General features: G+C 39.1%; 1 protein-coding gene across 4 annotated transcripts in view; it reads left to right on the top strand.

Annotated features, from left to right (window-relative positions):
- The window catches only part of RGL1 (ral guanine nucleotide dissociation stimulator like 1), a 305,456-nt gene that overhangs the window by 82,044 nt on the left and 197,712 nt on the right, over positions 1–25,700 (top strand). For all 4 annotated transcript variants that reach the window (XM_054443341.2, XM_054443321.2, XM_054443311.2 and 1 more), the window contains one exon: positions 23,792–23,955. In XM_054443341.2, the coding sequence (XP_054299316.1) occupies positions 23,824–23,955 (132 nt within the window). In that variant the 5' untranslated portion in view covers positions 23,792–23,823. The remainder of the gene's footprint in view (positions 1–23,791; positions 23,956–25,700) is intronic.

Here is a 25,700-nt window from a genome sequence, read left to right as displayed (position 1 = left end):
TTAGAATATGGGCTTTGAGTTTAGGCTGCTTAAGTTGGAATCCTGGATCCACTACTGCTGGTTGTGTGATGAAGGGTCAGTTCTGTGAGCAACAGCATCTGAATCTGTAAAACAGAACTGTAATCCCAGCACTTTGGGAGGCTGAGGTGGGTGGATCACAAGGTCAGGAGTTCGAGACCAGCCTGACCAACATGGTGAAACCCCGTCTCTACTAAAAAAAAACTACCCGGTCATGGTGGCACATTAGTGTAATCCCAGCTACACAGGAGGCTGAGACAGGAGAATCGCTTGAACCCGGGAGGTGGAGGTTGCAGTGAGCTGAGATCTCGCCACTTCACTCCAGCCTGGGCAACAGAGTGAGACTCTGTCTAAAAAAACAAAACAAAACAAAAAAACGAAAACAAACACAAAAAGCACCTAAGAAGGAGGAAATTTGAAGTTTACATGAGATAATGCATGTAAAGTGCTAATCTCACGATAAGGGCTGAACAATGTTTTCTATATTATCAACATTATAACTTTGCTCTCAACTGTATAGTGCTGATTGAACTCTATTATCTTTCATATGGTTGCAGAGCAGGCTGAAAGGTAAATTGTGAAATCTAGCCCTTTGCTGAAATAGAGTAGCACTTAGGGGCAAGCTACACTATTCATTTCATTCTTTCCTACTTGCTTTATGTGTTATTGATTGACATTCACTCATTCATTGATAGTCCAAGTTGAGTATATTTTGAGACACTTGCTGAGCAGGCCTGCACCTTGACTACAGTGTGGTCTCTTCTCCTCCTTGTAGTTCATTGAAGTCATTCCAAGGAAATTACAGATTTTCCTTCTCTCCCTGTGCACATGTACCTCTAGAGTGTAGGGAGATGCAATCTTGAGAAGAGTACTTGGTTTCTCCCTGAGGACAAGCTGATGGCACTGGCTCTGTCTCCTGATGTCCTTGCTGTGGCTTCCTCCTTTGTTCTGCTAAGGCCTTAGGGCCTTCGTGTGACACAGCTGGGGATTACTAGGAAGAAGTAAATATTTGCAAAGGGTATTCTGTAGAATGTTAAAAAAAAAAAAAGAAAAAAATTAAAGGCCAGGTGCAGTGGCTCACGCCTGCAATCCCAGCACTTTGGGAGGCTGAGGCAGGTGGATCGCCTGAGGTCAGGAGTTTGAGACCAGCCTGGCCAACATGGGTGAAACCCCATCCCTATAATAATACAAAAATTAGCTGGGCATGGTGGCACATGCCTGTAATTCCAGCTACTCAGGGGGCTGAGGCAGGAGAATTGCTTGAACCCTGGAGGCAGAGGTTGCAGTGAGCCGGGATTGTGCCACTGCAATCCAGCCTAGGCAACAAAGTGAGACTCCATCTCAAAAAAAATGAAAAAAAAAATTGCAAAGGAAAGGGGACCTTGGGAGCAAGTTAACATGGTCTGGTGGGGTGAAGAGAAAAGCTGAATGAAGATGGCATTAGAAGGAGAGAAGATTTAAAATTATTGAGGGAAGTATGATTAAAGAAACTGGAAGATGAAGGTAAAGGATGGTAGAAAAATTAGCCTTAAAAAAATAGAGTCTGCCAAAAGCAAAAGTAAGGATTCACTAAGATATATAGCAGAAGGAAAATTGTGAAATGAAGTAAAGGAAAAATACAGCTGATGAATCACCAGGGAGTTATAGCAAGGCCTTAAAAATCATTAATGGAAAGTTTAATGCCAAAATATTAGAGTAAAAAGATAGCTTGAAAGTACACAGCTTGTCTGTGCCTGGCTCCTAAAAAACACCACAGAACGGCCAATCCTTTGCCTCTGGCACCCACACAGCATGCATGCCCTGAAGTGAAATCTTTCATACCACCCCTAAACTCCCTTTTCACACACAAGCTTTGTTACCATTCTTTTTATTTCATTCCCGCTGGTCCAAAACTGTATATGCAACCTATAAGAACTGACCCAGCGGTGCTGCCAACATGCAAAGACCTGCATCCCTGGGCTGCCTACTTCTGGCAAAGGATCAGTTTGCTTAAGTTGTCCACTTCCCTTGTCATACTACTGACTTGTCAATATTACAAGTGTTTATTGACAGTCTTTCTTCATTCAGTTGAAGGCCTTTCAAGCTAGGGACTGTGGCTCTTTTTCTCATTGTAGTAGTCCTGGAACCTAATGTGTGGAGAATGGATTAGATGGGGAGGGAGTAGGAGTTTACCTACTACCAGGGTAAGAAGTAGTTTTGGTGAATTAAGGGTGACTTGGTTTAGGGAGTTGGAAGCTGCGGCATAGGAAAATGTGTGTTTGAGACTTTTAGGAGATATGTTTTGATGAAAGAAAAGGACTTGGTAATTGATTGGATGTGGGTACTGAGCAAGGCAAAGTGTCAAGGATGACCTGGAGAGAGCTCTGGTTGGGTGGTGGTATAATTGAGTATAACAGAGAACACTGGACAAGGATCAAGTTTAGGAGGGAAATAAAAAACCCCTGAGATATCCTGGTGGAAATGTTGAGTTGGCAGTTGGATGTATGGAGCTGAAAGTGATGTCCTTTCACTCCCATTTCTCTAGACTTGACTTACTTCCTGATCCCAGATCTCTGTTTCCAACCAATTATTGAACATATTACCTGGAATAGCCACAGGCTGCTCATTCTCAGCATGACTAAAACTCACCTAATCGTCTTCCTCTGTGTAGCCTGGTTTCCTTCTTAAAATCTTAATCATTCAGTGGGAATTTTATTTTCCTGCTTCCTCTGTCTCTGACCTGCAAATCCATTCCACCCCTGTCATGTAAGTCTTTTTGATCTATACATCTAACTCTTATTTTCGTTTCCACTGCCATTGTTCTACTCCCACTGCCTGATGATTATTTTACCCCTGCCTATTATAATAGCTTCCAAATTTGTCTCCCTGACGCTGTGATTTCTTAACTTCAAGCACACTTCCTTATTGACACTGGGTGCAATCTTTCAAAGGCTCAATAGTAAGTATGAGTTTTAACCCCACAGTATGTTAAAAAACGCCTTTCCCCTCCTGTCCTCTGCATACCTCACCAATCTTGTCTTCTTTGCTCAACCAATCTGTAATCAGATCTTTGGATAACCTGCTATTATACAAATGTGCACTCTAATTTAGGCACCCTTGTGCCTGTTGTTTCCTCTCTTCAGGATGAAGTTTCTTCACCTTTGGCCACCTTGGATACTGTTTTCTTAGCTTGGAATGTGTTTTCCTCACTTCATTCAAAGGACCAGCTTAAACATCACCTCCTCATAGAGACCTACACTGTGCCTGTGTCTTGGTTTAGCTCCCTTGCCTACTTTTCCCTTGCCACCTTGGATACTGTTTTCTTAGCTTGGAATGTGTTTTCCTCACTTCATTCAAAGGACCAGCTTAAACATCACCTCCTCATAGAGACCTACACTGTGCCTGTGTCTTGGTTTAGCTCCCTTGCCACTTTTCCATTGTGACACTTATCACAATGATGATGGTATTATTTATGTGATCATTTATGTAATGACTGTCTCTGTCACTAGATTAAAGACCTCATAGGGTCAGGGTCTGTGAATATTTCATTCACCATTGTGATTCAGCATCTGTGGATTGTAGTTGCAAGCATGGATAGGGATGAAATTATTCACAGAGAAAATTTAGAGTGAAGAAAGTCAAGACAGAACACTAGGGAATACCAATATTTAAGGAGCTGGACATGAAGGCAGATCCCACAAAGAAGTCTGTGGAGGAGCACTGGAGAGTGTAAGAGAACAGGGCAGAACAGTGTCATGGAAGTCAATGATGGAGAGGATTCCAAGAAGAAGGAGAGAACAATTAATAGTCTGGGACCAAAAAAAAAAAAAAATATATATATATATATATATATATAAATGAACTTGAAGGCATAGCAATAGAACCTATCCAAAATGAAGCTTACACACAGAGATATAAAAGACCAGGAAAAATAAGAGAGACTTGGAGGCAATAACATGTTGATTGACATATGTAAATGGGAGGCTTCAGAAGAGAAGAGAGTAAAAGAGAACAGAGATAATATTTAAAGAAATAATGACCAAACATCTTTCAGATTTTATGAAAGGTATAAACTCACAAAGCTAAGAAACTCAGAACATGAAGCAAGATACCTACTATGGAAACCACACCAAGAACTTCATTATCAAATTACAGCAAGTTACTAATTCTGACAAAAATCTTAAAATTAGAGAAAAAAGGGCACATTCCATACAGGGAACAACATAAAAATAATTATGACAGAGTTTTCAGAAACTATGCATGTCAGAAGACAATGGAATAACATCTTTAAAATGCTGGAACAAATTTTGTCAATCTAAAATTCTAGACCCAGAGAAAACACCTTTCAAACATGAAACATGTCTTTCTTTAGACAAAGAAAAGTTGTGAGAGTTGGCCAGCACACCTGCAGTACAAGGCTTGTTAAAGGAAGTTCTTCAGGCAGAAGGAAAATGATGTCTGATGATAATGTGGATCTACACAAAAGAATAAGGAGCTCTGAAAGTGATAAATATGTGGGTAAACTAATTTCATCATTTAAAAAATTTTAAAAAGGCAGCAGTAGACTGCTTAAAACAACAAACAGCAGCAACAGTATATTGGGGGAATTCATGATATGAGAAAGCAAAATGCATGACAACAATAGCACAAAGGGCATGGGGGGGAAATGGAAGCACATCAATGCAAAATTCTTGTATTTTATGTAAAATATTGTAATGTTTTTCCAAGGTAGACAAATAAGATAAAGATGCGTATTAAAAGCCCTAGATGAATCATTAAAAAATAAAGTATAGCCAATAAACCGATAGTATTGAGAAAATGGAATTTAAAAATACTCAGCTAGCAGGAGGCAGAGCAAGATGGCTGAATAGAAGCCTTCAACCAATTGTCCTCCTTGCAGGAACACCAAATTTAACAACTATCTACCCACACAAAAAAACACCTTCGTAAGGACTGAAAATCAGTTGAGTGACCACTGTACCTGGTTTTAACTTCATGTCACTGAAAGAGGCACTGAAGAGGACAGGAAAAACAGTCTTGATTTGTCAGTGCCATCCCTCTCTGGTTCCCTGGCGGTGGCCGCATAGCAAAGAGAATCTGTGCTCTTGCGGGAGGGAGAGCACAGTGACTATGGGACTTTGCATTGGAACTCAGTGCTGCTCTGTCACAGTGGAAACAATACTGGGCAGAACTCAGCCAGTGCACATGGAGGAAGCATTTAGACCAGCCCTAGCCAGCGGGGCTTTATCCATCCTAGCAGTGGGAACTTGAGTTCTGGCAAGCCTCACCACCACAGGCTAAAGTGCTCTGGGGTTCTAAATAAACTTGAAAGGCAATCTAGGCCATAAGGACTGCAACTCCTAGGCAGTCCTAGTGCTGGGCTCAGAGCCAGTGGATTTTGAAGGCATGCAACCTAGAGAGACACCAGCCGGAATGGCCAAGAGAGTGCTTATGCCACTCCTTCCCCAAAACCAGGCAGTGCAGCTCACAGCTCCAAAAAAGACTCCTTCTTTCTGCTTGAAGAGAGGAGAGGGAAGAGTAAAGAGGACTTTGTCTTGCAACTTGGATACCAGCTCAGTCACAGTAGGATAGGGCATTAGGCAGAGTCATGAAGCCCCTATCCCAGGCCCTAGCTCCCAGATAACATTACTAGACACACCCTGGGCCAGAAGCAAACTCATTGCCTTGAAGGGAAGAGCCCAGTCCTGGCAAGATTCATCACTTGCTAGCAAAAGAGCTCTTGAACCCAAAATAATCAGCAGTGGTAAGTGGGTAGTACATGCCATGGGTCTTGGGTGAGACTCTGAGATGTGCTGGCTTCAGGTGTGACACAGCACATTCCCAGCTGTGGTGGCTATGAGGAGAGACTCTTTCTGCTTGAGAAAAGCAGAGGGAAGAGTAAAGGAGACTTCATCTTGCAGTTTAGGTACCAGCTCAGCCACAGCAGGGTAGAGCACTAAGTAGGCTCTTGGGGTCCCCAGTTCCAAGCCTTGGCTCTTGGACAGCATTTCTGGACCTCCCCTAGGCCAGAGCGGAGCCCACTTCCCCGACATATGAGTCCTAAGCCTGGCAACATTCACTACAAGCTGACTGAAGAGCCCTTGGGCCTTAAGTGAACATCAGCAGTAACCTGGCAGTACTCTTCACAGGCCTGTAGCAGTGGTCACCATGAGGAGAGACTCCTCTGCTTATGGAAGGGGGAGGGAGGAGTGTGAGGGACTTTATATTGTAGTTTGGGTGTCAGCGCAGCAGCAGTAGAATAGAGTACCAGGGAGATTCCTAAGGTTTCCAACTCTAGGCCCTGGCTCCTGGATGCTATCTCTGGACCTGCCTGGGGCCTGGGGGGAGCTTGCCATCCTTAAGGGAAGGACATGAGCATGGCTGCTTTCACCACCTGCTAATTATAGAACCTTAGGGCCTTGAGTGAACATAGGCAGTAGGCAGACAGTGGTTATAGCAGGCTTTGAGCAAGGCCCAGAGCTCTGCTGGCTTCAGGTCTAACCCAGCACAGTCCCAGTGGTAGTGGCCACAGGGGTGGTTGTGTCATCTCTCCCCCAGCTCTAGGCACCACAACATACACACACACACACACACACACACACACACACAGCCCCACATGGAGGGAAGAGGAGGAGGAGGAGAGAGAAAGAAACGGACTCTGTTTCTTTGGGAGAAAGTAAGGGAAGAGAATAAGAGTCTCTGCCTGGTAATCTGGAGAATTCTTCCAGATCTTATCCAAGATCATCAAGGCAGTACCTCTATAAGTCTGCAAGAGCCACAGCATTACTGAGCTCGAGGTGTCCCCCTAATGCAGATACAGCTGCAGTGACCAAAAACTCAGATGACAATATCCAAGTTCCTTTGAATACCTGGTAAGCTTTCCCAGGAAGGATGGTATATTAGTCTGTTCTCACACTGCTATAAAGAACTGCCCAAGACTCAGTAATTTATAAAGGAAAGAGGTTTAATTGACGGTTCTGCATGTCTGGGGAGGCCTCAGGAAACTTACAATCATGGCAGAAGGGGAGGCAAATGCATCCTTCACATGATGGCAGGAAGAATTGCTGAGCCAAGGCTGAATTTTTAAAAACTCAATTATATGTAGTCTATAAACATTTATTTAAACAAAAATACACAAAAGAGAAAAGGTGGGAAAAGATAAAGCTGTTTTAGTTATATTAATAGCAAAAAAAAAAAAAAAAAGAACTATTACCAGGGATAAAGAGGAATATTTCACAATGATGGAGTCAATGAATCAATAAGGCATAACATTCCTAAATGTGTATTCACCTAATAACTAAACCTCAAAATTCATTAAGCACTCGACAGATCTGGAAAGATAAAAAGATAAATCTACAATTATAATTGCAAATTTCACCACTTCTTTTAGTAATTAATAGAACAAGTCAACAAATAGAATTATGGAAGAATTAAACTAATCATCAACTTGAACTAATTGACATTTTTAAGAACATGTCACTTAACGAATGCAAAATATACATTCTTTTCTGGTGCAGTGGAGCATTTACCAAGATAGACCACATGGTTAGCCATTAAACAAGTCTCCAGAAATTTAAAAGGATTGATATGATATAGAGTATGTTTTCTGACTACAAGGGAATAAATTAGACATAAGCAATAGAAAGACACATAGAAAATCTCAAAATACTTGGAAATTAAATAGCATACATTGAAGCAATTAATGTTTCAAAGATGAAATAAAAAGGAAAGTAGAAAATATTTGGGGGTAAATGAAAAGAAGACACACATATCAAAATTTGTGAAATGCAGCTTAAAGGGAAATTTATAGGCTTAAAAGCTTAATTAGAAAAGAAGAAAACTCGGTAAGCAACAGGCCAAGCTTCCATCATAAGCTAGAGATATAAGAGCAAATTAAACCCCAAACTAGTAGGAAACAAATAGTAAAGAAGATAAATAAATGAAATAGAGAAACAATGAAGAACAATGAAATCGAAATCTGATTCTTTGAAAGATCAGTATAATGGAAAAACTGCTGGCTATATTGATCAAAAAAACAAAAAGGATGACAAATATTACCAATATAGGTAATGAAAAAGGGGACATCTCTAAGATTCTTTATACACTAAATGTCTATAGTTAAGGGAATATTATAAAAAACTTGATGTTAATAAATTAAACAACCTTGATGAAATGGACAAATTCCTTGAAAGACATAATCAAAACTAACTCAAGAATCAATAGAAAACTTGAATATCAATTAAGCACATTAATTTGTAATTAGAAATCTTTCCATAAAAAAATGTATAGGCCCAGATTTATTACCTGGTCAATTCTATTACCTGGTCAATTTATTACCTAGTCAATTCTATCAGACATTCAAGGTAGAAATATAAGTGACAATCCCTTATCCAAAATGCTTGGGACCAGAAGGACTTTAGATTTTTGATTTTGGAATGCTTCCATTATACTTACCAGTGGAGCATCCCAAATCCAAAAATTTGAAATCTGAAATGCTCCAATGAGCATGTTCTGTGAGCACCATGTTGTTGCTCAAAAAGTTTTAGATTTTGAAGCATTTCCTATTTCTGATTTTTGGATTTGGAGTGTTCAACCTATACCACTATATGAATTCATTTTGAAAATATAGGAGAAATACTTTTATTTTATATGGTCAGCACTTTTCTGATATCAAAACCAGACCAAAAATATTACAAGTAAAGACAACTACAGAATAAAATTCCTTATGAATGTGGACCAACAATCTTCAATAAAAGATGTGCAAACTGAAAATGAAATATATAAAAAACATAATACATGATAACCAAATAATGTTTATCCTAGGAATACAAGATTGCTTAACGTTACAAAATTAATGAATGTAGTTCATCTTATTGTCATAATGGGACAAAAACCATATCATCATTTCAATAAACGCAGAAAAGCCACTTGATAAAATTAACATCCATTACATATTATCATATTATACCATGGTAATCTTCCAGTAAACTAAGAATAGAAGGGAACCTCCTCAATCTGATAAAAGGCTGATGATGGCACATTTCTATGAATATACTAAAAACTACCAAATTTTACACTTTAAGTGTTTGAATTTTATGGTATGTGAATTATTAAACTGTTTTTTTTAAAAACCTGTTCCTAACTTAGTATTTAACCTGAATGCTTTTGCCCTAAGACCAAGAAGACAAGGGTGGTCACTCTCTCCACTTTTCAACATTCTATTGAAGACTCTTGCCAGTGCAGTAAGACAAGGAAGAAAAATAAGAGGTATATAGGTTAGAGAGCTACAAGTAAAACTGTCTTTATTCACAGATGACATGATCAAGCATGCAGCAAACAGCAAATCTTCATGAATCTACCAAAAACTAGTAGAACTAATAAGTGATTTTAGTAAGATTTCAGGATGCAAAATTAATTGTATTTCTATATATTAGCAATAAACAAATGGAAATTTTAAAAAAAGACTATTTGCAATAGCACCTCAAAGCATGAAATACATGAGTATGATGATTAATTTTGTGTATTAGCTTGACTGGGCTATAGGATGCCCAGGTGTTTGGTTAAACATTACTTTTGGGTATGTCTATGACAGTATTTCTAGATGAGATTAACATTTGAATGGGTAGACTGAGTAAAACAGGTTGCCTTCCCCAGTGTATGTGGGCCTCATCTAATCCAATTCATTGGGAGCCTGAATAGAACAAAAAGCAGGGAAAGGGAGAATTTCCTCTCTCTGTTTTTAAGCTGGGACATTGGTTTCCTGCAGTCAGACTGGAACTTATACCATTGGCTCCTAGGTCTTTGGACTTGAACTGGAATGTATATCATCAGTTCTACTGATTCTCAAGCCTTTGGACTTGGAGTAGAATTTACACTGTTGGTTCTTCTGGTTCGTAGGTGTAAGGACTTGGACTGGAAGTTCACCATCAGCTCTCCTGCGTTTCCAGCTTGCAGATGGCAGATGCAGAGGCTTGAGATGACTTCTCAGCCTCCATAATTACATTAGCCAATTCCATATATATATAGCCAATTTATATACATATATAGTTGGTTCTGCTCCTCTGGAGAACCCTGACTACTCCAAAGGGGTTAAATTAAATAAAATATATGTTAAAACCCCTACCCTGAAAACTGGAAACATTTCTATGTGGAATTTAAGAATATGTAAATGTATTGATTTATGATGTTTATAGATTGGAAGACCTGAAATTGTTTGTGATTTCAGTTCCTCGAACTGATTTACAGATTTGATGACATTTCAATAAAAATCCAGATTTTCTTATAGAAATGTTCAAGCTGTTTCTAAAACCTAAATGCTTAGAATAGCCAAAACAATTTTGAGAAAGAACAAAGTTAGAAGACTTAAACTTACTGGCTTTAACGCTTACTGTAAAGATACAGCAATCAAGTTGGTGTGTTATTGGCATAGTTTTGACACATAGATCAATTAAACACAATCGGGAACCCAGAAATAGACGAGCATGTGTATGGCCAATTGATTTCTAACAAAGATGCCAAGGTAATTCAATATGGAAAGGATTACCTTTTCAACAAATGGTCTTGAACAACTTGTTATCCACATTTAAATAAATTAACATCAACCCTTACTTTATGGTACACAACTGGATAATCTTAAATGTAAATGCTAAAACTATACAACTTCTGGAAGAAACTTTATAACCTTCAGGTAGGCAAAGATTTCTCAAATAGGACACAAAATAGCATAAACATAAAAAGTATAAAAAATTTATAAATTGGGCTACATCAAAATTTAAAACCCCTGTTTATAAGAAAATGCAAATGCAAAGGTAGACCTCAGACAGAGAAAATATATGTGTGTGTGTGTGTGTGTGTGTGTGTATACTATTTTATATTATAAGGACTGATATCTAGAATATATAAAGAAGTCTTTCAACTCACTGATAGAACCAATTATAAAGTCAATAAAATGGATACATTTGAACAAACTTTACCAAAGAAGATACACAGATAGCCAATATATCCATGACTATATGCTCAATATCATTCATCATTAGGGAAATGAAAATTACAACCACAATGTGATATCACTACACATTCGTTAGAACATTAGAGTGGGTAAAATTAAAAGGACCCCAAATACTAACTGTTGATGAGGATATGAAACCACCGATATTTTCCTGCATACACCGCTTATGGGAATATAAAATTGTACAACCACTTTGGAAAACAGTTTTGGCAGTTTCTTATAAAGTTAAACATACATTTACCATATGATTCGGCAATTCTACTCTTAGGTGTTTATCCAAGAGAAATGAAAGCATGTGTCCACAAAAAGAGTTGTACACAAGTGTTCTTTCACTTTATTTAAAGTAACCCAAACTGGAAACAACACAAATGTCCATCAGCAGGTGAATGTATAAATAAAATGTTTAACAATGGAATACTGCTTAGCACTGAAAAGGATAAACTATTTAAATATGTACCAACGTAGATGAATCTCAAAATAAATGTGGTAAGTGAAAGAAGACTGAAAAAAAAGTAGATATTGTATGATATTCAATATAAACCTCTAGAAAAGAAAAACTTAACATATATTTACAGAAAGCAGGTTCATGGTTGCCTGGGGCCAGTGATAGGGTGAGATTGGCTGGGAAGGGGATAAGAGAATGATCTTTTGAAGTAATGGAAATGTTCTAATCTTGACTTTAGCAGTGGTAACATGGGTGTATACTATTTGTCAAAAGTCATAGAATATACCCTTAACATGAGATATGTAAACTATCCCTCATTAAAATTGTGCTTGTATGTAGTAGTTGCTGTTTTTGAGGGGCAAGATCTGGGAGTCAGTAAAAGGAAACTTTATAAAGGTGTTGACAATTTCTCCATAGTATAAAGCCTGTTCCATATTGGGCACTGTGTCAGGCATTCCTGTGACTCTTGGCTGTGATACAAAGCAACTTCCCCCTTAAAAACTGGCTAAGACCAAGAGCCAAGGTTCCCTCCTAGAAGTCCCAAGCTGGACCCAGAGGAAGGTGCTAACATGGTCTGTTTCGGCCGCAGGTCTCTTTCAGAGGACCACAAAACTCACTACCTCCCCTCTCTGAGATAATGGAGTGAGTGTGTTAGGTTGGCTCAGTGGCTCAGACTAAAGCATCAGGGACTCTTATATTTAAAATTGATGTCACTGCTAATGTACTGCTTGAATGTATCTAAGCCCCTGCCTTTCTATTTCAATTTCCTCTGTGGTTACGTGAAACCAACTATGACAGTCCATTATACATGGAAGGCTAGTGTTGCCAGATTTTAATTTGGAGAGTACAGAACATAATTTTGACTAATTGGTCCAGTAGGAACTAGAGTAGAATCTAAACAACTCTGGAGGTCTGTGGCAATGAAACAGGGAAGGAGGGAGAGATTTAATCAACCTTCACCCAGGCAGGCTGTTGACAGATTTCTAGGCTGACTTAATCAATGTACTTATTTCTCAGGTAAGACCTCAAAACTATTTGGATCTAATTTCACTATACTTCATCCTGTTCATGATATCATGCTTTCAAAGTAACAAGCCTCGAATTCCTTTTAAGGGCACACAAAAGAGTAAAACACACTTTCTTTTTGTCCCGTCTGAAGTGGAGAAATGGAGTGGGTGCATAGAAGTTGTAACTCTGAGTCCACTTAAGTTTTGCTAGTGTATAAATCATTTTTCAGTACACAATGAAGTTAACAACTAATATCTTTGTGGTATCCAGAAACAATGTCAACCAAAATTGGAGCAATGAACCTGAGAATTGAATTCACTTGAGCTATAAATCATAAACCCATCAATCGCTAGAGCAGAAGCAAAAGTGAAGTCATTGAATATTATAATAGATTCCATATGTTGTTTTAAAGAAGGCTTAAAAATAACTGGACTTACAGGTAACCATATTTCTGTGGCAAAAATTTACATATGTGAATAAGAAGTGAAATAACTGACTGTCCAATTTTTGCTTCTGTTTTCTGCCACTTCTTTTTAGTAGTGGAATAATTATTTAGCTCTTGAAGGGCAGGGCAGAGGAAGTGTGATAGGCACTAGAGAATGTGGAGGAGCTGATAAAATAGAATATGAAGGGAGGTAGAAGAAACTGACTGTTAGCTTTGGTAGAAAAGGTAGCACAGATAAGGAAGCATGAATTTCAGATAACCCTCTTGGCCTTTCCCCTGCTACCTTATTGCAGAGAGTTAGTGTTTCTCCTTAAGCATTAAAGTTGCAAAGCCAAATAGTAACATGGCCACAATTCTGTGAAAATTTTGAAAGGCCATGACAAAATGAAAATGAAAGCTTTGTTCTAAGTCAGACAGATCTGTTTTCAAATTTGGACCCTGCTCTGTGACCTTGGGCAATTCACTTAATTTCTCTGAGCTTCAGTTTCATCTGGATGGGGAGTTAATACTTACCTCAAAGAGCTCTCAGTGTAATACACTTGTGTATTTCTCTCTTCTAACACCTATACTATCAGTTTGAAATATAATCTGTCATTTTGAAATGCATCTCTTTCTTCTCATATGATTGTAGACTTCCCAGGAATTGAGATTAAGAACTCCCAGCTCAAGGGCCAATTAGTGGAGAACACAGGCTTATTTATCTTTGTTTTGCCCTGCCCCATACACACCTCGCACAATAATTAGGCTATAGCTACGTAAAACTTTAGGGACTTCTTCCCTCCTCTGACAGCATGGTGCTAGGTGAGATTTAAGCAAACTACACGTGATGTCCCTGCAAATTTGCCATCTTGTTATAGTCAGTCAGATTGGCCCACTAACCCTCCAGCTAGAAAGTCAGGAACGCTAAATCTTATATTTGCATGATTGCTATTGTGCTAAGGTGTTAGAACGCAAGATACAATCTTAGTTCAGTTTACACTTTGGTTTATTGGAAATAGCAAGGTCAATTTGTGGCAATGAAAAAAATGGAAAGTCCTGTAAAAGTTTAAGGAGGGAAGAATAAAAGGAAGAGAAAAGAAACTGTAACCCAGTTGGAATGAAATGGTAACACGGAATGAAATGATCCTCTTTCCTCCCAGAAAGATGTTGGCATGGATTTCATATGGACTCTGAAACTAAAGCCGACACCCAACCGAGTGCTCAAGCCCTACATTCCATCCACCCCTCATTTGTTAGTATCGAAATTGAGGCATTTCACAAACTTGGCTATCGAATACTGTATGTGTGTGGAAAAGGGCCAGATAAAATGGGCCAATTAGAACACAGCCACATCTGTCAAAACTCTAACCCTTAACCTTAGTGAAAATATAATCTAGGATCAAACACAGAAGCCCCGCAGATGTACACAAGTCATTTAATGCAGCCCTTGGAAAGACTGTGATGAACGGCTGGTGCTATTGTGAAGGCCTGATGAGAAAGCCAGGCTTGGTTTTGCTAGGAATATTTGCAATTTTAAAGAAAAAAAAATAGGTTCTAATTGAGTAACCATTGAATGTATCCCAGTAAGGTCCTTCCCATAGGCTGAGTTGAAAATACTCTGACTCTGTTGCTATGCAAAGCAGTTTCTAAACATGTTTTGAAAATCCGTTTGAAATTTGAGAGTAGAATTTGGTTTTCAAAGGCTTCATTTAGGCTTAAAACCTTTTGGTTCACTCTAAAATAATGTGAGGGTTTCATCCTTAATGGACTATCGAAGTTAAATTCAACAGCTGCTTCTCCTCTGATATATATTTATGAATGTAGGATGCATTCTCTATGGTACAGTACACCCTCACAGAGCTCTGAGTAAGAGGAAAAAAACATGGAAACAAATTTTTTTTTTTAATGTTGGAGTGTCCTTATGGGGTTTGCTAAAGGACAAATGGGGCTCTCATTAAAAATAGGGATTGTATCTTCTCGAGTATACATGGATCGTGACCAACACAACAGTTTTTACTGAATTTACGGATAAAAATGTCACTATGTTATGTCAAGCTCAAGTCTTTGGGAGGGTTTTTCAGGATTCTGTAAGATATGGCTTTGACTTTGTATTCACTTTTGGGCACCAGGTCATCAGGGAAAAGTCACAAGATCTATGCAAAAGGCAGCATCAGGAAGCAGCATCTCTAGTGGTTTCCTCTTGGTTTCGTTGTCCCTGTGTTCATGTGTTCATCTGGGTTATTGAGTCTTCGATCCCACATGGGAAAGGTTGAGCCAGTAGTATAACTCATTCTAACTAAGGCACATAGCTTCCGCCCTCTCCCCTGCTAGACGAGTATTGGACCAATTCCTTTGTCCTTAGCACCACTTACAAGGATTTATTCCCATTCCAGAGGATTTATTCCCATTCAGAGAGGGAACAACATAGTTAGATAGGAATAAAAATGCTGCTCTGTATATAAAACTTCTTGCACCTAGTTAATCTAGCAAACTAGTGTTTTGGTCTTCAACACTAACTAGATCATTATTATGTGACACTAATCAAAGAGTCTTCTGTAATGGGATAAGGTGTTATCTGATCAAATGAAGGAGGAATGATATTTGGCAGTATATGGTATATGTGAAAATCATGGTGTCCTTGCTACTTAGAGACTGTGAGAGGGGATAAGGATTGGCTTAGAGCCAGCTCACTCTACATGCTCTCCCAGAAGTGTTTTCTTGAAAGAGTTTTTCCCCATTGGGACCTTCCATTTTCCTCTGGCTTAGTAAAGTGACTGTAATTAAATAGATTCAACTTCTGTTTATGGTGAAGTAAAAGATTGAGAACAGATTGCTCTTTAACCTGAAATGTGGAAGGGCCAGTCGATTTGGAAGCTAGTTAAAATGATTTTGTGTATTAACTGATAAACTCAACAGATTTTTTTTCCCTGTGAATCTAACATTTCTAGATCTTCGCATTCCTCCCGTGAGAAGCCCACCTCTGAATCCTTTCGAGAGCTCAGATTCCTAGGAACTCAGATTTTTGAACATCTACATGATGTTATTTTGTAAGTGGAACACTGACTGTTAAAGGATAGCAGTGGAGTGGAGTGGTGAGGGCACAGCTCTGGGTCAGGATGACTGGAGAGAAACCCTAAGGCTTATTCCATAATCTCTCTTGATTTGAGCTTCTGAGGATAAACTGAGGCTTGTGACGTGCTAGCCCAGTACCTGGTGTAGTAAATATTGAATGCACTGTGTTGGAGAGGGTTGTGTTGTCAATGTTGCTGTTGTTATTGTTGAGACCTAAAGGATTGCTATGATCTAAATCAGCTTAATTTCCTTCAACTTGATAAAAATTAGCCTGTGACTATTGAACTGGATGATGCTCTCCTAATGGTTTTTGCATTTTGCCTTCATTCAGCCAGTTAAAGCTGGTGTTTACAGAATTGTGAAACATTTGAGCCTGGAATAGTCATGTGATTTACAGTTTTGTCTTGTTTCATGCTTTCCAGCAACATAATTACTGAACTTTTTATCGTAATAAAAATATAGGCCATAAAAAAGGCAGTCCCCTGGAATTCCCTCTATCTCTCTTAGAATGCTAAAGGATATTTTTTTGTGATCTCAGCTCTGTTCTGTTTAGGTATCCTCTTCCTCCCCCACGTCTGTCTTTGCAGATTTGTGACCAGACGGCTGCACTGAATGGAGACTAGGAAGGGAGCCCAACTGTTTTCCTTGTGTTGGCTCTCTGTGCCGAGCAGGGATTGCTGAGCAAAGCAGGGATTGCTGAGCAGCGTTTCTCCAGGGAGGGTCACAGGGTAGTACAAACCCACTCTGGGTTTTTCTTTTTTTTATTATTATTAAAAACTTTGGCCAAATACTGTCAGTAAGGGGGAGAAAGTATGCGGTTTGAAGACCAGTTGGACCAGTCTTTTAAAATATCAACTAGAATAAAGCAGGAATGCCTTGCACTGCTTTAATTTTCTACATTTAACAGGAGACAGTTGCTCCCAGAGTCACTTCTAACTCCACAGACAGTATTGTGCAACTTTGCTCAGCATTCGAGGAGACACTATATAATTAAAATTCCTTTGAAAATGGTTGCCCAATGATTGGCATTTATTCCAAAATACATTATCATGTTGAATGCTTAATTCCTTCTTCCAGTACATTTTCTTTAATACAAAAGTAAAAATCTATTTTTTAAAAGGATGATGGAGTTTTGTAAAAAATTGAAGCAGTGTAACAAACTTATGTCTAATCTTGCTCTTAAAGAGCTGGCAGGCTAGCAGGGGAGACCAGAGTAAGTTATGGAAAGCAAAGAAAGCAATACTCAAGATATAACTGAGTTGCCTTATGTAGATAGACTTGAAATGCTGCTGAGATTCTGAAGAGGAAGAGATAATAGGAATCTGTTGCTCTCTTACCTCCTAGTACATTGACTCATACCTCCAGTTCAAACACAAGCAATGTTTAGTATTACTACGAAATTATCTAATGGGTTTCCTTTCTCAGGGCAGTAGGAATCTGTCTCTCTGCTGTGGCTTTCTGGAGTCCTTCCCTTCTGATGTCTGTCTGTGCCCCAGTTTCCATTTTCATATGGTCTTCTTTGATTCTGGATAGCTGCTTCTCTCTGTGTTCTCAGAAGAAATAGACTAGTGAGATCACTATCATGCCCCCTCCACAATTAGGAGGCTGTATCTTGAGACCTTCTTGGATCCCACAATTTGTAAATATCACAATAGCAATCATGGTTAGAGAAGTCTACCACCAAACCAGGAGTTAGATGCTAAGGATGGGTGAGCATGTCCAAATAGCAGCTTTAAAAAGCTTCAGCACACTTACAATTGACTACATGTCAGAGAATTTTGGGTTATCTCTGAATAGTCAAAACCCCGATATTATATACACGAATGTAAAGGGGCTATTTTAATGTCATCCTGTTTGTTTGATTTTTGAGTAGTGAATGCATAATATGGGAATAAGTACAGTATGTGAGTGAAACACCGAAATCACCTTTCACTGTTTTGTTTAGTAGTTTGGAGCCTTCAGTTCTTCTGGAAAAATAATTCAATGCACATTGGTTTTGCCTTCTAAATTTGAGGGAGGTGAATGCTTTAATTTTATAACTGTAAGAGGTCTCAGCAGTCTTGTAGCCTATTCATATTGAAGATGAGGACACTGAGGCCTAGAAAGGTGAAATGGCTTGCTTAATGGTTACACAGAGAATTAACTGTAGCTTCATGATTTTAACTCAGGTCTTGTGACTAGAATTTCAGTGCACTTTGCATTAGGCAATTCTGAACCTTTGAGTAAAACTAAAATGCAAAGACTGCTCTTGATATCATTCTAGGTGGAAGAGTTGAAGATAGTAGGATATAAAGATAAACAAACCTATCTTATCTGGACAGGACCTCAGCTCATTAGGAAGAGGAATGAGGAAGAGAGAATGTAGGAGGAAAGAAATGGCAGAAAGACAAATAATCATGGGAAGGGACTGGAACAGGGTAAATGCCAGACATTTTCAAGATTAGAAGAAATCTGAGTTGAGTTTGAAAAATTGAAAGATTTCTTCAGGTAGAAGCAAAAGGAAAATAAGCAGAAATATTATTATTATCACGTATAATGGAGTCTGCAGAGGAAGAGGAAAAGCATGACCCTAATAGATAAAGATAAGAAGCACCAAATCATTTCAATAAGTTTCTGAATTTTAAACACTTTCTTTTCCTTCCAAACATATTTAAAGAGGAGGAGGAGGAGAAAAAAGATAACGATTTGTGAGGGATGTCTCATATGCTATTTATTATAAGAAGGAAAGTAAAATTCAATAAATTACAAATTGATTTATCAAACAAAGTTCAGCATGGAGGTTAATAAAATAAATACAGACTTGAGTGGAGTTGTGTCCTAGCACTTACTTTTAAAGCCATGTTTCAAAAAAAGGGCATCCATGGAAGTGATGGATAATTTTTACCTGATAGCAAGAACAGACACTAATAATGGCAAGTTATTGTGTTCTTAGATTGTCATTTTAATACTTACGTTTTCAAGATTAGCCTCTGAGAAGCTGCTCATTTACTTTTGGTGCATAATGATCACTTAGGGTATGAAGCCATCAGCTGCGCCCTTTGTTATGACCGTGGAAAATGTTATGACCTCCAGTCAATGATTATTTTGGAAGGAATAGAAGAAATAAGTTATGATTACATATTATAGATATTATAAGCATAGTGTTAGTAAATATTTTAAAAAGAAGACTAGGCACAGTGGCTCCTGCCTGTAATCTTAGTACTTTGGGAGACTGAGGCAGGAGGATCACTTGAGCCCAGGTGAGACCAGCCTGGGCAACATAGTGAGATTCTGTCTCCACAAAAAAAAAAAAAAAAAAAAAAAAAAATCTTTCCATGGCTTTCTCATCTGCAGATTGTTTCTCAGTGTCAAGCAAGCACATCTTTCTTTCATCCCATGTGTCTTCCCTGTTTTAATTTTATTTCTGTGCTTCATAAGGTTGAGGCAGTGTACAATCACAATCCTTTTACAATTACAAAAAAATTCCCAAGCAATTTTCTTTTTTAATTTTTGAGAAAAATTTTGCTTTTATGCTCTCTGATCAGATTTGCCTTTATATACATACAGGTTCCTTTTTTCGCCCTACTCCCAACTTAAGGCTGATTTTACCATCCAGTGGTTTAAACAAAATTCTGTTTTGGGTATCAGGTGTTTTAAATTAAAAATTCTTCAAAATTGATTTCCAAAGGAGTCCATAAGGCTTACGATATTTTAGACCAATTCTTAACTAGAACAGAACATTTTGCCTTTTAGGTTTACAGTGATTTCATATTATCTGATGATTCTGTTGAAGGGGCCCATATTTATGGTATTTGCCTGGAGGTTGTCTTGTAAACCTTGACTATGTGTTTTCAGAAAGAAGGCAGGCTGAGTGCGGTGGCTCACGCCTGTAATTTCAGCACTTTGGGAGGCCGAAGCGGGCGGATCACCTGAGGTCAGGAGTTCCAGACCAGCCTGGCCAACATGGCGAAACCCCGTCTCTACTAAAAAATACAAAAATTAGCTGGAGGTGTTGGCAGACGCCTATAATCCCAGCTACTCGGGAGGCTGAGGCATGACAATCGCTTGAACCCTGGAGGCGGAGGTTGCAGTGAGCTGAGATCACGCCACTGCATTCCAGCCTGGGCGACAGAGCAAGACTCTGTCTCAAAAAAAAAAAAAAGAAAGAAAGAAAAAGAAAGAAGTGAGCAGTTCAACTATAAGATGCACAGTATATCAGAGGTAGTGGAAAGTCTACATATGCCTCATATTTTAATTTTAACAAAAAAATGACTCTGTCACATAGACTTCTAGCTCTTTTTAGGGGAATAGGTAGGAAACCTATAATGCATGAATTGTTTAAAGAAAGTATGGAGGCTGGGTGAGGGGGCTCATGCCTGTAATCCCAGCACTGTAGGAGGCTGAGGCAGGTGGATAATTTGAGGCCAAGAGTTCGAGACCAGCCTGGCCAACATGGTAAAATCTCGTCTCTGTTAAAAATACAAAAATTAGCTGGGCGTGGTGGCAGGCATCTGTAATCCCAGTTGCTCGGGAAGCTGAGGCAGGAGAATTGCATGAACCCGGGAGGCAGAGGTTGCAGTGAGCCGAGATTGCACCACTGCACTCCAGCCTGGGTGATAGCATGAGACTCTGTCTCAAAAGAAAAAAAAGAAAAGAATAAAGAAAGTATGGAATAAAATGCTAGATTTGAAGAGGAAAAGACAGGTTGGTAGCAGGACTGGCTATATAATTTGTGGGGCTCAGTGCAAAATGAAAATAGAAGTCCCCTTGTTCAAAAATTAAGAATTTTAAGGTAGCAACAGCAAAGCATTAAACCAAGCATGAGGCTCTTCTGAGCATGGGACCCTGTGTGACTTCATAGGTCACACACTCATAAAGCTCACCCTGGTCAGAAGTTGAGATGTCAGTAAAAAGGAAAAGGAATGATCCATTCCCTGTGATGTTTTCCTACCTCTATGCCATCCTTACCTATGTACTCATCAGATGTGACCGTCTTTCAACGGGGCACCATTGTGCCAGTGAGCTGAGACACAGACACTCTGGCTCTAGTCTATGGAGGAAGGAGCATGAGAAGGAGGTTGCATTCTACCAGTGGCAGGAGAGTAGGATGGAGCTGAAGTCTTTCTAAACTGATCTAGGAGAGAGAGCATGAACTTGGGAACTCTGCAACTTTCTAGCAGTGTAGTAAAGTTATTTAACCTCTCTGAATCTCATTTTTTCATTGCCGTAAAATGGTGATATCTACCTCTCAGGGTTATTGTGTGGATTACAGATAATGTGGAAAATGCCTAGCACAGTGGCTGGTATGCAGTGGAAGCTCAAGATATATTGTACATATGGTCATTTTTGTAAGTGCGGAGATACACTGAGGATAAGTGAAAAAGACTTCAAGTCTCAGATAGGGTGGAGGATCTCAGAATGCTTGAAGAGCCTTGTAAGAACTGGCTGCCTCTCTTGAGTCCCTCCTTAGTTCCTGAGTGCTTTGGAATCGTTTAAAACTCACAATTGCATCTTCCCAAACAGGGTGAGGAGCAATCTGTGGGAAGTCAGTGCACAGTAGAGTTCAGTCTTCAACGCTGAAAATTTGCCAACTTTCACCCACACTGCGGAGATGAGAAAGCAGCTGTGGGCAGACAGTAGAGTAAGCTGTGGGGTCTCTGGAACACGTTACACTTACAGATGTTCCATTGTTCCCATGAGATTTTGTACTTTGTCTATTTTATCCAGTTTTGTTTCCATAATATACGAAGGAGACAGCCAAAACCATTTTATGTAGTTTTCCTACTTTGTTTTGATTTATTTGTTGTTGTTTACAGTATTATCTCCAATAACAACAATGGAATTTCCTTTCCTACTAATCTGGCCTGTTTCCATTTTGCCTGTTTATTTTAATTTCCTTTTTTTGGACTGAAATCTCTACATGACTCTGCTTTGTTTATTTCCTTGTGTGTATGTGTCAGCATCATTTATTAGTGTGTCCACTCAGAGGAACTTTGTTCATTAATTATGTAGGTTTTGTTTCCTGGTTCCTAGTGGGAGGGTATTAAGTGCTCTATGTTTCTAAGTACTTCACGATGGTTTTGGTTATCAGTTTCTTCATCGCTGCTCTCTGCAAGCAGATGGGCTTACTCTCCATGGCTTACAGATGGAGCATGGGAAGCCCCAGAGCAGTGAAGTAACTCCTCTGCAGATGATGATTTTCTTAAATCCTCTGACCCATCACTCCTGCCAGTCGTATAGATTTCAATTTCCACTTACTTTTATTTGGGTAGTGGGTTAAGTGAGCATAACACCTGTGTTTTGCAGACATAATTCCTTGAAGACATTTCCATGAAAACCAGCCTGTTGTTAACGAATGAGCAATTTCATCTTGCATTATAAGCTGCTTGGGGGTGTGTGATGAATGTTAGACTTATCCCTTTTTTGTGAAGAACTTACAGCCCACTAAGTCAATAAAAAAGTTAAAAGGAAGAGGTAACCTGACTTTTACATCTGTTACTTGAATATATAAGATCTGCTGCCTCCTTTTCAGTGGATTGTCATGATTTACTAAATGATTGAATTAATGATTCATAAAACATTTATTCAGTACTTACTCTGTATGTGATACTATCTCTAGTCTCAAGATGCTTATAAGACTAGAAGGGGAAAATAGAATTGAAAGCAAATAAATATAATAAGGTGTTACAGGTGACATGATAGAAGTTTGTCTAGAGTACATAGAGTAACAAAGGAGGGAGGCCTGTATTCTCTTGGGATGGGGATTGGAGAGAAGGTGTCACAAACAAAGGCTATAGGCACCAGATGTATCTAGGGTCCACAGATACTTTCAAATGGCTGAAACAGTGGCTGAGGAGGCAGCAGTGCATGCATGAGGTGGGAGAAGGGAGGTGGAGGAAGCCAGACACAAAGATCCTTGGATGCTATGTGAAGGAATTTGGGTTTTATTCTTTAGGAAAAGTTTTAGGTAGATGGAACATCAGTAACAGTTTTGCTTTTTAGAAAAATTACACCAAGAATAGACTCAAGGAGACTTGAATGGAGGCAAGGAGACTCTTCTGATAATATGGGGCTGAGCCAGGCAAGATATGATGAGATTCAGAACAAGCCAGTGGTGGACGGAAAGATGTCAAAGAAGTAGACCTTGTAAAATTGGTATCAATTTTTAAATAATATCTTACAGGAACTGTTAGTGAAACCAAGGCCCAAGAAAGTGCATAGCCAGTGAATATCAAAGGGATCTTCCTCTGCCTTCATTGCAGTTTAGAAACACAATTACTGTGGCATTTCAGACACTATGTTGTAATACATCATATTGTTAATACTTGTTTACAATCTTTCTGTCCTAAGGCTCTAAGCTTCTTACGGTTAACAGCCAAACTACTGAATTATTTGTGTATGCCTAGCATGGAGCCTCATATACACAAGTGCATAATAGATGTTTGAAGAGTAAAATTCTTGACATCATAGCCAGTGCTTCTTCCACATGGAGCACTTGGCATGGAAATATGAAAACATCATTCAAGTTTGCCTGACAGCCACCCATTTCCATCACTCCCCGTGAGAGCACCAAAGCCAAGTGACGAGCAGGTATAACAGGCAGATGATGGCTTGCGCTTTGCTTTAAAATTTATATCAGTTTGCCATTATCAGAATGCATTCTTACCTCCCAAAGCCTGCATTAAAATACCAATAATGAATATTTAGAATATAAAAGTGGCCATAAAAGTTGATGCCTATTATGATACTGTCTTTAATGGTCTCACTAGTCAGAAGTCAAGCATGATAATTTGCTTCCATGTCTCTTTTAATGTTACTCATTGTTTTAACCTGGATCACACTTTATTCTTCCACACAGATCCGTAATGCCTCCTGCCTGCCTCTTTCAAGATGGAAGTGAAACCTGTGGGAGAACCTACTCAAGAGGTGTCTAAATTCAAACTTTCCACCAAGGTAGAAAGCACGGGACACTGGCTGGTGGAAGATCATGCTCGAATATGGGAAGTTTTAAAGACAGAGGAGGTAAGATGACTCTAAACGACACAGTTGGTGAAATGTTGGATTTGTTCATACCTGAGACTATAATTCTTCCTGTAGCCAGCACCACAGGCCAACTTGGCAAATCTTTATTCAGGGGCTGTAGGCACAGCCATGACTGGAGAACAAGTAAGTCAGGAGCATGTCCTTTGCACATTAATGACTACACAGTGATTCAGGCCAAGGAGGCTGCACTGAAAGCCAGCACTTAAAAAACGATGATCTAAGGCTCATACACATATAATCTGCACTTTAGCCTCAGGTATCAGCAGTGTATCTGCGGGTATCCCGCTAGCTACATTCTTTCTCAAGGCTGCCCTTCTGTGACTTCCCTCTCTCAAGCCTATTGTTGTTGAAGTTTCATTTGACTTATATAAAATGCTGATATTTGTGTGCATATTTGTGGTGTGTGTGTGTGTGTGAGAGAGAGAGAGAGAGGACGGGGAGAGAGAGAGAGAGAGAGATGCTATTATTCTTTCAATGGAAATTATAAATTAAAGCTTTTATTTTTATTATGCGTTTGAGGTAAAATACATATTGGCAAGATATTGAAAACCATTTCCATATAGGCATGAAGAGGTATAAAAGGAAGATTGGAAAAGAGAATGGAATTATTAACCAGATCATGGAAAGGCCTAATTTCCCTGAGCTTGGGTTGTGACCATCTTTTCAGCTCAGCAAATAAAATGAAAGCTAGAGGTTTGTATGTTTTTGTTTTTTTGGAGACAGGATCTTGTTCTTCTGTCCAGGCTAGAGTGCAGTGGCACAGTCATAGCTTACTGCTGCCTGGAACTCCTGGGCTCAAGTGATCCTCCTGTCTCAGGCTCCCAACTAACTAGGACTACAGGCCACACAACACCACACCTGGATAATTTTTAAATTTTTTTTAGAGATGAGACTCTCGCTATGTTGCCCAGGCTGGTCTTGAAGTCCTAGCCTCAAGCAATCCTCCTGCCTCTGCCTTCCAAAGCACTGGGATTACAGGTGTGAGTGACTGTGCCCAGCCCCAAAAGCTAGAGGTTTTAATACATGGGAAAGAGCATCTCAGAGAGAGGTACCAAAGCAAGAACTTCAAAACAACTAAGATAGCATAGAAATGTAATAGGGAAAACAGAGAACACTTTGTCAATGGTATTTTGGCTACCAGAAAGACCAGCAGCTATTTTCTGAGACGCTTACCTGGGTGATATTCATTATCTTGGGTAGTTGTCTAGGGTCTGGTCCTTAGCTTACATGCTTGGAAATTTCATTTTCTCATGTATCCAACAGAACTTTCTGGGGCAAACTCACATGAATTAAGTTTATGCAACTAATATGTAAAAAGAAAATGGCAATTCCTTAATTGATAAAGACAAATAGAAGAGTTTTATCTTCTGGAATACTCAATTTAAAATGTTTAGCTCACATTCTCCTTGTAGGCAAACCTAATGGGAAATCAAATAATGCCGAGAAAGTTGATTCCTAAGGATGGAATCATAACAAGTGGAAATATATAAATTCCTTGTTTGACAGCATGAGGCTAAGTATATTGGTATGGCTCTTTGGTTCCAAGTAACAGAAATTGACTAAATTAAGGAGAATGAGAAATTGCTGGAGGATGTTGAGAAGTTTACAGAATTGGTGAGAAGTTTGGAGAACTAGGCTTGGAAATAAGACAGGAACCAAGTCAGTAGAAACTGCTCAGGGTGCCAACCCTGACACAAATTCTAAACTGGTCCCCTCCCCTCCAT

This window comes from Pongo pygmaeus, chromosome 1 (genome assembly GCF_028885625.2).
Source record: "Pongo pygmaeus isolate AG05252 chromosome 1, NHGRI_mPonPyg2-v2.0_pri, whole genome shotgun sequence".
NCBI lineage: Eukaryota > Metazoa > Chordata > Mammalia > Primates > Hominidae > Pongo > Pongo pygmaeus.
This window is presented reverse-complemented; position numbering and strand designations above follow the sequence as displayed.